This window comes from Nothobranchius furzeri, chromosome 2 (genome assembly GCF_043380555.1).
Source record: "Nothobranchius furzeri strain GRZ-AD chromosome 2, NfurGRZ-RIMD1, whole genome shotgun sequence".
NCBI lineage: Eukaryota > Metazoa > Chordata > Actinopteri > Cyprinodontiformes > Nothobranchiidae > Nothobranchius > Nothobranchius furzeri.
In genome coordinates this window covers 101,765,736-101,779,693 of record NC_091742.1, presented here as the reverse complement: position 1 = coordinate 101,779,693, position 13,958 = coordinate 101,765,736, and the positions used below count along the sequence as shown (strand labels likewise).

At 49.7% G+C, this 13,958-nt stretch overlaps 1 protein-coding gene across 2 annotated transcripts in view; it reads right to left on the bottom strand.

The window, feature by feature from the left end:
• Positions 1-13,958, bottom strand: part of plod3 (procollagen-lysine, 2-oxoglutarate 5-dioxygenase 3) — a 52,063-nt gene that overhangs the window by 7,627 nt on the left and 30,478 nt on the right. The window contains exons 11-17 of one of the 2 annotated variants that reach the window (XM_054738567.2): positions 9,548-9,652; positions 9,335-9,460; positions 2,069-2,210; positions 1,880-1,993; positions 1,739-1,810; positions 1,547-1,651; positions 1,334-1,480 (exon numbers count right to left, since the gene is read on the bottom strand). In XM_054738567.2, coding sequence (XP_054594542.1) covers positions 1,334-1,480; positions 1,547-1,651; positions 1,739-1,810; positions 1,880-1,993; positions 2,069-2,210; positions 9,335-9,460; positions 9,548-9,652 — 811 coding nt within the window. Of the gene's footprint in view, positions 1-1,333; positions 1,481-1,546; positions 1,652-1,738; positions 1,811-1,879; positions 2,211-9,334; positions 9,461-9,547; positions 9,653-13,958 lie in introns of both variants that reach the window. The other variant, XM_054738566.2, reaches the window with a different exon arrangement.

Genomic DNA, 13,958 nt, shown 5'->3' with positions numbered 1-13,958 from the left:
GGTGTTTATGGCAAAGAGAAGAGGTCCTAGTACAGAGCCCTGGGGGACTCCTGTGGCAAGATGGTGCACGGTAGAGGATTGTCCAAGCCAAGATACACTGAATGATTGTCCTGTGAGGTACGATTCAAACCAGGCGAGTGCTTTCTCTGTGATGCCCATGCTAGAGAGTGTGGACGAGGGAAGCCATGGTTGACAGTGTCACATGCAGCCGATAAGTTAAGCAGGATAAGCACTGAGGATTTGGCAGTCTTTAGCTGCTCTTGTGTGTTTTCCACTTGTTTCTTTCTCACACTCCTTTCTATGTTCTATTGTTCGTGTGTTGAGTTGGCGTCCGGGTTCTCCTACGTATGTTTTATTGCAGAGTTTGCATGGGATTTGGTAAACGACTCCACATTTAAGTCCGGCTGGTATCTTGTCTTTTGGGTGCACTAGTCTGTTTCTAACTGTTGTGTAGGGTTTTGTTGGACCTGCGGATACTTGACATGGACGATAAACAAAGGAAAACAACAAACAACAACAGAAAGAAAAGAACAACCTAAGCAAAGACCCAGAAACCCAGAAAGACAAGAACCAAAACCAGTGATAACCCTGACATACATCAGAGGCATAACAGTAAAAATAAGAACAACAATGAAAAAACACAACATAAACACACCAACAAAACCATACACAACAGTTAGAAACAGACTAGTGCACCCAAAAGACAAGATACCAGCTGGACTTAAATGTGGAGTCGTTTACGAATTAATCAGATTTGATTTCTAAAGCAAGTTTCAAGCAAAGTGCTTTCCAGAATTAAAATGACCCCAAATTCCCATAACAGTTTAAAAGCATTCACTCACACACACACACACACACACACACACACACACACACACACACACACACACACACACACACACACACACACACACACACACACACACACACACACGTCAGTAAACAAAAAAGTTTGTACCAGGGGACCAGGATCTAGACCATAACTCAATAGATGACCCGCACCTGTATAGTAAGGACTCCAAAGCGCTTTACACTACAGTGTATCATTCATCCATTCACACACACATTCACATGCTGGTGGGAATGAGCTACCATGTAGCCACAGCTGCCCTGGAGCACACTGAGAGGCGAGGCTGCCAAGCACAGACGCCACCGGTCCCTCCGACCACCACCAGCAGGCAAGGTGGGTTAAATGCCCAAGGACACAACAGCAGAATTCTCTGTCTGGAGCCGGGATCGAACCTGCAACCTTCTGATTACTGGACAACCCCCTCAACCTGCTGAGCTACTGCTGCCCCAGGGTAGTGCCAGGGGACAAGGATTTAGCCCATACCTTAGGGTAGTACCCGGGGTAGAGTTTCTCGGTGACAGGGACGATGTACTCCTTCAGGAACTTGAGCCACTCCTTCTCAAAGCCAATCTGGTTCATGTGGATGTCCACCGTGGGGACATTTTCATACCCGCCTGCGAGACGTTCGTCCTGACCACAGAAAAGGCTTTAAGACCCAGGAATCAGAATCTTCTACACAGTCAGCAGACCTGGTACCTTATGGGATCCTCCAGACCACTCCCCATGAGCCTCCATTGTCTCCACCAGCTGATCACACATCTTATCAGAGAAGGCAGGAAACCAGTAGACATCTGGACAGGGCTGGGGACAAGGTTCAGGTTCTCATTAGACCAAACAACAAAGCCACCTGCTCTGTCTCCCAGGATCCACTTAGCTCACGGACTGTACCTGCTCCACCACACCAGTCTCATCTTCAAAGATCTTGGAGTAGTTCTCGTGGACATACTTCTCCCTCCAGTCCTGCAGAGACACATGGACACACATGAAGAAACGCATGGACCCACAGAGCCTCCCTTCAGCAGTCCTCACCACAGGGTTGTCAAAGATCTGCCACAGGTCTGGGTAGAGCCGAGACGTGTTGAAGTTGGACGAAGCCACCAGGCGGCCAAAGTCGTCCCGGTTGGACACAAACATGAAGACACCCTGTGGAGACACATCAATCACACCGTCGTAACTTAAAGACAGGTCTGGAAATACGGAACCAGAACTGCGTCTCACCTGGTCCCTGAAGCTCCTGCAAAACACCATGTCCGGGTCCATCCCGTCGTCCATGAACAGGTTCACCTGAGCCAGTTTGGACCGCAGGACATTGCCTTTGATCAGATACACCTGAGTGATGTACGGAACGTTCCACAGACCGCTGAACAAACCAAACACACACATTACCACAGAGAAAATCAAAGCACAGAGAGCATTCCTAACCCTGCGGGGCCCAGTCCACTCGGACTCAGACTCTCATGGAGTCAGAAACAGCCTCCGTCACTGACCTGCCGATGCTGGCAGCTTCATGTCAACAGCGCCTGTAGTTTTTATCGGAGTGTGTGAAGGGACTCATCAGGGTTTCAGGAGGCATCAGCGGGTTTATTAATGCATTAGTATAATATTAACACCATAAATATAACCTTTGATCTCTCAGTCCGAGTCAGTACCGGGGGTATCGTTCATAACAGATGTACAACACGTATAATATATGATACGTATAAAACACGTACAGCACATATAACTTATGTAATGTCCAGTAAAGCACAGTTAGACCCTTCAAGATCTGGTGGACATGGAGACACGGGTCTGCGTGTGTGTCCTTCAATCTGCCGGATCTGCACCCTATCAGCTGGTTCGGAGCCTCTGTGCAGCTCTGAACACACGATAACGTACTGTCAACAATCACGTTCCCTCCTCAAGGCCCTTCTGGGCCAAGCCTGCCTCGTTATCTAGGCCGGGCCGGACTGGTACCTGGAGGACTGCTTCTGTTTATGTGTGTTGATCATTCATGAAATGAACGAATGTTACATGGATATTAATTAGGTTTCATTCATCTGTGCTTAAATCAATACGTTGGATAGGGTAGGGTTAGGGTTAGGGTTAGGAATTAGAATGGCTGAAAGTGTGAAATGAATTATTACATTGATTATACATGGATCAGTAGTTAAGTCAAACGCGTGACACATACACACTTACCCACCAATCAGAACCCCTGTATCTGAAAGAAGGCGTGTTTCTGAGATTCTTGGTACTATCCCTCAACATGGCACGCTCTGATTTGTTAAGAAATTAATATAAGAGTATGAAAACAGAATCACTCAGGTGACTCAGCGGTAGAGTGTTCCAGTTCTACAGAGTTCTAGAGGAAGCTACGGAAACGGACGTCCGTAGTGACGTCTCTGTAACCCCGAAGCAGCCTTTGACACGCAGTAGAGGTTGCTGTAAAGCCGACACACACACACCTGTTCCTTCAGAACAAAGCAACTTGCTCCTTCAGCTACTCAGAAACAGCTGCTCTAAGACACAACCAGTTTCCTCTATCGTGTGACCCGGACGCCACCCAGGACTGACTTGGTCGCATCGAGGGTTTCTCTACGAACCACGTGCATGGGGGTCATCGGCTCCTTGACATCTCGGATCCAAACGGGGGTCTCCAAGAACGGGTGACGTAGACACATAGATGGCGTCTGATGCCTTTCGATAATAACCAACCTCATAGCTCAACGCAAACCAAAGTCTTTCCCTTGACACCCAGAACTCGGCTCTCCTAGACACGAACGTTCTGATAGGCACCGTATACCACGTCTCCTCCATCTAGAGCCACCCATCACAGTACATATTAGTTAACTGGTCAAGTTTTTATTGTTTGGTAAATAAATTCTTACTTTTACAGACCTGACTCTTTCCTTGAATCAAAACAAAGTGTTTACAATGCCTGAATAAACAAACAACCCTAGAATCTGCTGATAAACCCCCAAAGACCAGGCCGGTTGGTATTCTATATTTACATAGAGTATCACAGCGTATCGGTCATAAGTAGAGGTAATATGTGAAGCTCTTAAAGCTCTACATTTACCAACTCCTACACTTATGATGAATACATATGTGATACATATCACACACATCAACCCCTTCCACCACCTTACCATCAGTGCTTTAAGTGGAAAAAATAAGTGCCAGTAGTCCCCTTAGAAGAGTATCGGGGTTGGGGGGGGGGGGGGGGGGGGGGGCAGGAACACTAAACGAGTTCAAGTGAAGGTATACCACTTCCATTGCTTTATTAATTAGCAATCGGGCAACCAACAACAGCGTAACAGAAGTTCTTGAACTAGTGAATCAAAGTGACTTATGCATAATCAAAGAAAATATGCAGGAGATCAAAATAATGTTAAAATACACATAAACTAACTAATAAAACACTAAGCCAATGACTTTAGCTTACATGTAACGTGTTGAAACTACATAGAACATTTTTCCAGCATAATATCAAGTTAAAATCTTCAGATCTTCAAAAGTAACTTAAAAATGTAACCAGACTGTGCCGTGCCAGATGAACTAACTGCACCTACAACAACAACCACGGTCCAAGTCCTTTCAGAAGAGGCTCCAGCAGGCCTTGGGGTCCACTTGGTTAGCACTAGGGGCCTCACAGGATGTACATGTTGCACTCCTTCTCCCTGATGCCAGCCACGACCTCACATAACTTTGTGCATGACATTGATCCAATGGTGGTCCGTTGCATTTGAGGAAAATCAGATCTGAAAGCCTTTTGGTGTGAAGTGAGAGTGTCACTCAGTGAACTGAAAGCTCGCTCACATCCACTTGTTGATACTGCAATGGTGTGGACGGCTTTAAGAAGAGGCTTCAGCACTGCTGGTATCTTGGAAGCCTTGAGGTCTTTATACTCCCTAAATCCTAAGACACTTTCCCTTTCCTCATGTTTGAACCGCTCACATAAACGTCTGACGTCCGCGTCGCCGTGCTGAATATCTGCTGTTGCAGGCCAGGAGTCAGACTGGAGGACCTGGATATCTTTGAGGAGTGGACTGTCTTTACAGACGAGGTTCTGCTGACATGTGAGGCAGTTGTTGGAGTCATGCTGCACTCCACATTTACAGCCAGGCTACGGAAAAACTGTGCGGGGTTGACTTTTGGAACCCTCTGATTTTCATGCAGCTTTACATTTCTGAGGATGTTCTTCTCTTCTGCTTCGATTGCCACTTGTGTTTGCGGGCCCGGTGTGGATACCACTGACTCAAAGACATGGATATGCCGGGCTAGCAACCTGTCGGCTTGGTCCAATGTCACGTCTCGTCTCTGGAGCATTCCTGAGAGGTCACCGAGTTCTGTGAGAGCATCATACATGGCACTAAGATCGGCCACAAAGGAGACAGAAGTAAGAACGTCATTAAGTCCGTTGTGTTTTGCTCTCTCGCTTGAATCCCTGTTGGTATCCGCAGCAGCGCTTGTGAAGTGCATCTGCAGAGCTTGATGGTTTTCCCATACTGCTTTCACTGTCCTCTCACTTGAAGCAACCCAACGTGCTGATAAAACACGTCCAATTACAAGAAGCCGCTGCCCAACACTATGAGCCCTCTCGGTTAATTCTCTTTGATGTTTTGGGGACGCACGGTAGAGGGAGTACAGCTGATCTAAAACAATGTTGAAGTGATTGGTTCCCCCAGCCTCCTTCAAAGCACCACATGCTGCCAGTTCCAGTCTGTGGCTTAGACATCAGGCTAGGATGCCTCCTGCATGTATCCCTGGTGCTGTCTGTCTGTCTGTCTGTCGGTCGGTCGGTCGGTCGGTCGGACGGACGGACTGACTGACGGACGGATGGATGGGGATGGATGGATGGATGGATGGATGGATGGGATGGATTGGATGGATGGATGGGATGGATGGGATGGATGGGATGGATGGGATGGATTGGATGGATGGATGGATGGATGGGATTGATGGGATGGATGGGATGGATTGGATGGATGGATGGGATGGATGGGATGGATGGGATGGATGGGATGGATTGGATGGATGGATGGATGGATGGGATTGATGGGATGGATGGGATGGATTGGATGGATGGATGGATGAATGGATGGATGGATGGATGGATGAATGGATGGATGGATAATATGGGTAAGTATCAAAAATCTCCCTCAAGTGTAGCACTGATTTCAGATATTGGCCCAACTTTTCACATGAGCTCATCCCTAAAGGTGGAATCACACTTTGGTTAGCGTGGCCTGGGCCAGGTGGGGACAGTCGCCCCCATGCAGTGAGGTTGTGTAATTTCCCTCTGGGATTAATAAAGTATTGATTGATTGATTGATTTACACAGCCTTCTCAGGAGCACTAACATGGCCGTGTGCATGGACGGGTCCACTAAAGAGGTACGAAGTCTGTGGTGTTCCTTAGAGCCACTGGTTAGTAAACAGAAGTGGCTGTGAGCAGAGTGGCTTCTGTAGACTCTGACATGAAGCACACAGCTTCCTACTCTCTCACTGAGCAGTGGTACGACTGTGGGCTCCTCCCATAGACGAGCGCTCACAAGGCGAGTGTAAAGTGCCACAGGTTACCAGCCAGAGGACAGCCACGTCTCACGTTAACGTTTGAGAAGAAGCCCTCAGAGAAGCAAGCTGCAGCTGTTAAAGTAGTTAAAGGTCCTGTCACGGTAAAATGGCCGAGGAGGCCTGGTGTGAGCTGGGAGACGCGGTGGACATACGACTTTCTGGAATTAGCTTTGTTTGTTTTAGGGTTAAACCACCAAATAGTTCCCGAGCACAGCCAGCGCTGCAGCTCACCGCTCCCCTCGATGGAGATGGGTCACATGTGGTGGTGAACTTCACAAGTGTGTGAAGAAAACTATGGGACTGTCGCCCTCTGCTGCTGCTTTACAGGCCGGTATCCAGCATGGTTTCCTGCTTCAACACACCTGCTTTAATCAGCAGGTGGTTAAGCTTCTGCAGAGGCTTGATGAGCTGCTGCACTGTTGGATTAGGGAAACAACTGAAACATGCTTCAAGCAGATCACAGAATACCTCTCACAAAACTGTCTGTTTGACCCTGACCAATCTGGGTTCAAAAAGGGCCACTCCACTGAAACTGCTCTGTTAGCAGTGACTGAATCCTTAAAAGAAGCTAGAGCGACTGCCAAATCCTCAGTGCTTATCCTGCTCGACTTATCGGCTGCATGTGACACTGTCAACCATGGCTTCCTTTTGTCCACACTCTCTAGCATGGGCATCATAGAGAAAGCACACGCCTGGTTTGAATCGTACCTCACAGGACGATCATTCAGTGTATCTTGGCTTGGACAGTCCTCTACCGTGCACCATCTTGCCACAGGAGTCCCCCAGGCCTCTGTACTAGGACCTCTTCTCTTTGCCATATACACCACCTGACTGGGTGAGATCATTCGATCACATGGCTTCTCCTACCACTGCTATGCAGACGACACCCAGCTCTATCTGTCATTTCCACCGGACGACCACACTGTCTCTGCACGAATATCAAACTGTCTCTCTGACATATCAAAATGGATGAAATCCCACCATCTCCAACTCAACCTCTCTAAAACTGAACTACTTGTCATCCCAGCAAAACCATCCATTCAGCACAATATCTCAGTCTAAAATGACTTTCTATCTCTGGCTCCTTCAAAGGCAGTTTGAAACCTGGGTGTTGTGATTGATGAACACCTGACCTTTAAAGATCATGCTGCCTCTGTTGCCCGTTCATGCCGCTTTGCGCTGTATAACATACGAAAGATCAGACCATACCTAACACAACATGCCACCCAGCTCCTGGTGCAATCTACTGTCATCTCCCGCCTCCATTACTGCAATACCCTTCTAACTGGTCTTCCAGGCTGTACTGTGAGATCTCTTCAAATGGTCCAGAACGCAGCGGCGCGTCTGGTCTTCAATCAGCCAAAAAGAGCACACGTCACCCCTCTGTTCATTGAGCTCCACTGGCTACCGCTAGCAGCACGCATCAAATTCTAATAGCTAACACTAGCATACAAAGTCCAAGATGGTATGGCTCCCATCTACCTGAATCCTCTTGCAAAGGCTTACGTCTCGGCCCGGCCGCTCCGGTCATCACAGGATGGTCGGCTAGCAGTGCCTACACCACGCTCAGGACAATCCAGACTCTTCTCATGCATCGTTCCACAAATGTGGAATGACCTTCCAAGCACTACCAGAACTGCGGCTTCCTTTTCGACTTTCAAGAAACTCCTGAAGACCCTGCTCTTCAGAGAGCATCTTCTAAACTAGCACCCTCCCTGCACCCGTCCCCCCTCTCTACTGTCCACTCCTTGTTCCCTCCTCTCCATGATTCATCATGCTGCCTCACTGCCACCTACGACTGACTGGAAATCATTTGTTGTTGTTGTTGTTGTTAGCCTCAAGGGCGACATGCCGATTATTACTTGTAAGTCGCTTTGGATAAAAGCGTCTGCTAAATACATAAACATGCTGGGAAGGGAGTTGGGTATCACTGGTGTAGGTTTTCCTTTGGGGTGGCATGGGGTAGGCTGCTTTCGCATTGTTCCCCTAACTGAGGGGTGGATCCTGCCCTGGTGATGTCGGAGGGTGTCTGGTGGGTTCCGTAGGGGAGCTATGACAGATTCTCTTTATGAGATAGTTGAGGCTCATCTCCCCCTACCAAACTATCAGAGTCTAGGGCCCCTGGTGGCTGATGGTGTTGGGTCCTAGAGGCGCCTCTTTGCCTGGTTGGGTCCCTGCCAGGTGGGTGGGATGCCTCAGGGTCCATATCCTGGACTGCTCAGGGGCAGTCAGCTACAGGCGGGGTCTGAGCGATCGTTGCTGCAGTCCTCTGTGGCTGCTGGGTAGCTCCTCTGGAACTCCGTGCATCTCTTGTTGGGTGAGGACCACGGTTCTTGTGGTGGTTCTCCTGGGGCCCCTGTCCTCCAATTCCCACGGCCTGCTCCAGGGCAGGACTGGGATCCTCCACGACCAATAGAACACAATAGACACAACCACATCCTCACTCTCACACACACAAACCTGTGTGTACATGTGTTCACAACACACATTTACCTGGTCTATGACTGTCACTAATAATATTGAACTAACATTCAAGAACATCACCGTGGAACAAGCAGATGGTGGTCGATGCTGTGGGTGTTTCCTCTCCCTCCACAGGTGTCCAGGTAGTTTCCTAATGTTCTTTAACTCCACCCCCTTTTCCTGTCCCTCCTCTATTGTTTACTGCTTGTTACTATTGTTGTTACTATTGTTACTATTGTTTACTCGCCACTGGAGCCACATCAGTGTAGTAAACTAAAATAAACATCTGACAAAGGAAAAAACAAGAGGACCATCGCAGCACCTGCAGTAACGGTCATCCTGTTTTAAGACACCATAGCCAGCCAGGACACGGGGATGTCTAACGGTAGTGATCAGAAACACTCACGCAGCAGCAGCTGGTGTGTGTGTGTGTGTGTGTGTGTGTGTGCGTGAGAGACAGACTCACACTCTCTTCCCCTGCAGGATCTCGATGTAGTCCTCTGATCTATAGTAGTACCCTTCAGGACTCAGAGCGCCCCAGAAGTTGCTCCACAGTTTGCCGTGTCTGGACAGCATGGGGGCGATGACGGACCTGAGTGACAGAGGGGTCCAGTTAAAACCACAGAAGAAGAACAGGACTCAGAGGGACCAATGGGGGGACAGAAGCAGAGGTCTGTACCTGTTCTCCTCAATCAGGATCCTCAGGGTGTCAGGGTTCGTCAGAGCAACGTCTGAGTCCATGCTGAAGTAATAATCACAGCCTGGGTCCTTCTTACACGCCTCACTGAGCGCACACACACACACACACACACACACACACGCGCACACACACACACACACACACACACACACACACACACACACACACACACACACACACACACACACACACACACACACACACACACACAATGAAAACACAGAGACCTGTAAGATGGTTCTCCATCAGTCTCCTAAACCTGTGGTTCCCAACCTCCTCTGACCCCTGGACCCCTGAGCCGTGTTCTCATACCACGAGTACCCCCGAGTCACAGCGGTGATGGTTCCCCTGAAGAAGAACGTCCTGATTGGTGGATCTAAATAAGGTCTGAACCACGTCTAACTTCTCAGGTGAATTCCTTATCCATCCTCATGCAGGGCCCTGACTCCATGTGGAAACCTTCTGGAGCCCTGCATCTGGATCAGCACCACAGCTGGTGTAAACGCTCAGGTTGTGAACGAGGTTGGTCTGAAGCAGACACGGAGAACATGCAGGACAGGGGGAGGGGCTTGACAAAAGCTGGTTTATTATTCACCTGGGTAGAAATGGGTCATGTGGCCTAAGGTCTAGAAAAGTGATGACCACCTGTTTCATCGTATTCTGGATGTTCTAATCCAACTTTTCCACCTTAAAGACACACCTGTGCTGTCCCAGGTAAAAATCACCGCCATAGGACGTGAAGGGTGTCCAGACTATAGGCACCCATCAGACAGAAAACATCCCTACTCACTCACTCACTCACTCACTCGCACGGTCGGTCGCTCACTCACTCACTCACTCGCTCGGTCGCTCACTCACTCACTCACTCGCTCGCACGGTCACTCACTCACTCACTCACTTGCACGGTCGCTCACTCACTCGGTCGCTCACTCACTCGGTCGCTCACTCACTCACTCACTCACTCACTCACTCGCTCGGTCGCTCACTCACTCACTCGCTCGCACGGTCACTCACTCACTCACTCACTCACTCGGTCGCTCACTCACTCACTCGCTCGCACGGTCACTCACTCACTCACTCACTTGCACGGTCGCTCACTCACTCGGTCGCTCACTCACTCGCACGGTCGCTCACTCACTCACTCACTCGCTCGCACGGTCACTCACTCACTCACTCACTTGCACGGTCGCTCACTCACTCGGTCGCTCACTCACTCGCACGGTCGCTCACTCACTCGCACGGTCGCTCACTCACTCACTCGGTCGCTCACTCACTCACTCACTCACTCACTCGCTCGGTCGCTCACTCACTCACTCGCTCGCACGGTCACTCACTCACTCACTCACTTGCACGGTCGCTCACTCACTCGGTCGCTCACTCACTCGCACGGTCGCTCACTCACTCGCACGGTCGCTCACTCACTCACACGGTCGCTCACTCACTCACTCACTCACTCGCTCGGTCGCTCGCTCACTCACTCACTCACTCACTCACTCACTCACTCTCTCGCACGGTCACTCACTCACTCACTCACTCGCACGGTCGCTCACTCACTCGCACGGTCGGTCGCTCGCTCACTCACTCACTCACTCGCTCGCTCACTCACTCACTCGCACGGTCGGTCGGTCGCTCGCTCACTCACTCACTCACTCACTCACTCACTCACTCACTCACTCGCACGGTCACTCACTCACTCACTCACTCACTCACTCACTCGCACGGTCACTCACTCACTTGCACGGTCACTCACTCGCTCACTCACTCGGTCGGTCACTCACTCGCACGGTCGGTCACTCATTCGCTCGCTCACTCACTCACTCACATGGTCGCACACTCACTCACTCACTCGCTCACTCACTCGCATGGTCGGTCACTCACTCGCTCGCTTACTCGCTTGCACGGTCACACACTCACTCACTCACTCGCACGGTCACTCACTCACTCGCACGGTCACTCACTCACTCGCACGGTCACTCACTCACTCGCTTGCACGGTCACACACTCACTCACTCACTCGCACGGTCACTCACTCACTCGCTTGCACGGTCAAACACTCACTCACTCACTCACTCGCTCACTCACTCACTCACTCACTCACTCGCACGGTCGCTCACTCACTCACTCACTCACTCGCATGGTCACTCACTCACTCACTCGCACGGTTGCTCGCTCACTCGCTTGCACGGTCACACACTCGCTCACTCACTCGCTCACTCACTCGCTCGCACGGTCGCTCGCTCACTCACTCACTCACTCACTCACTCACTCACTCACTCGCACAGTAACTCACTCACGTTAGCTGTGTATATGTTGCTGTTGCCATCCATGGGCGTTTCTAGCCCGTTTTTGGGGGGGCTGAAGCCCAGACAAGGTGCTTGTGTTGTTTCATATGGGCCACTCCCATCTGTACCGGGTCGGCCCGGGCCGGGTAGCGTAGTGGGATTGTATCTAGTCAGAACCTCTCAACCTCACACACCAACTCAGGCTCCTTCCTCATCAGAGAGGTGACATTCCATGTACCAAGAGCCAGCTAGCCGAGGACCAGACCGCCAAGGTCCCCGTCCTCGGCTACCACCCATCACACACTGCACTAGACCCCTTTGGCCCCTCCCACGAGTGGTGAGCCCACAGAAAGGGGAACCCACATTTCCTCATCGGGCTTTGCTTTCACCCATGATCCATGCAGAGGTGGTGACCCACGTCAGGGCGAGGGGACACGGTTTCCATTGGTTTGTTTTCATGAGGAGTCTTTGGGCTGCTCTGTCTGATCCCTCACGTAGGGCCTGTTTGCCATGGGTGACGCAAAAAAGATGCATAAAGCCTCAGACAACTTAGCTCCAAGGACCATTAGGACACTCAAACCCCTTCACCAGCCCAGGGAGGGGCTGATAATATGAAATCAACCGTATATTACTGTGCATGACTTCATTTGCATATTCAAATCAAACTTTATTTATAAAGCACTTAATCCTACAATGCATGTAACTCAAAGTGCTTAACAAATTAAAAAGACCCTGCATGCCCACATTCCCTCCCATCCCCAGAATTTAAAAACAGTCTGAGAATAAAAACCCTTCACAACACTCATCCTCCAGCACACACACACACACACACACACACACACACACACACACACACACACACACACACACACATGCCGCCCCCCCTCCCCATGGAAAAAACACGATGGGCTGACATCTTATGAGCCAGACCAGCTAAGGAAATGCCATCAGGGGAGCCATCCGCCCCGACAGCAGCAGATCCACAGCAGCAGCCGAGGCACTGACTCCGGGCCCCCAGGGCAGGGAGGGAGGAGACCCCCACCTCCACCCAGGCACACCTGGAAAGCACCCAGGCCGCCACAGCTGACCAGCGCCTCCCAGGGCAGAGGGCTCCCACAGAGGAAACACTGGAAAAAGGTTAAATTAAGGTTAAAATATAAAATAAGAGCTAAAATGAGAATAGTAATATAAAAAGTTATATAGATATTAAATAATGTTGATTAATAAAAAGAATACATATAATAAATAAATAAATAGATAAATGACCTCATTAATTAATAAAAAAAATGATAGCATCAGTTAAAAGCTAAGCTAAAAAGATGGGTCTTGAGCCTGTTTCTAAAAACATGAACGTTCTCTACGACCCTGAGGTCCTCTGGCAGCTCGTTCCAGAGGCGAGGGCCGTAGTACTGGAAGGACGCCTCGCCGTGAGTGTGTGTCCTGACTTTAGGGATGACCAGGAGACGCCTGCCAGAGGAGCGCAGAGTCCGCATGGGTTCATATTGTAAAAGCAGTTCTGAGAGATAAGAAGGCCCAAGACCGTTAAGACACTTAAAAACCATTAAAAGTATTTTAAAATGGATCCTGGAACACACGGGGAGCCAGTGCAGTTATGCTAAAACCGGAGTGATGTGCTCCCGCCTCCTGGTCTTCATCAGGACACGTGCTGCTGAGTTTTGTAGGAGTTGTAAGCCTGAGATGCTCTTTTTAGGAAGAGCAGAAAGCAGGGCATTGCAGTAGTCTATCCCACTGGTGATAAAAGCATCAGCATCTCCGTATCGGCCCGAGAGAGAATGGGGCGGACTCTGGCAATGTTCTTTAGAAGATAAAAACCTATTTTGGTGATATTTTTAATGTGTGGGATAAAAGTCAGCTCAGAGTCAAAAATCACACCCAGGTTCTTCACTTGTTCAGATGGATTAAAAGACAGAGATTGTAATTTCGGTAAAAGCTTCTCTCTCTGGGCCTCAGGACCAATGACTAAAACTTCAGTTTTGTCCTGGTTGAGCTGGAGAAAGTTCTCTGCCATCCAGGATTCGATGTCTAAAATACAGTTAAAAAGTGCATCCATTGACCGAGAGTCATCCGGAGACACGGAGATGTACAGC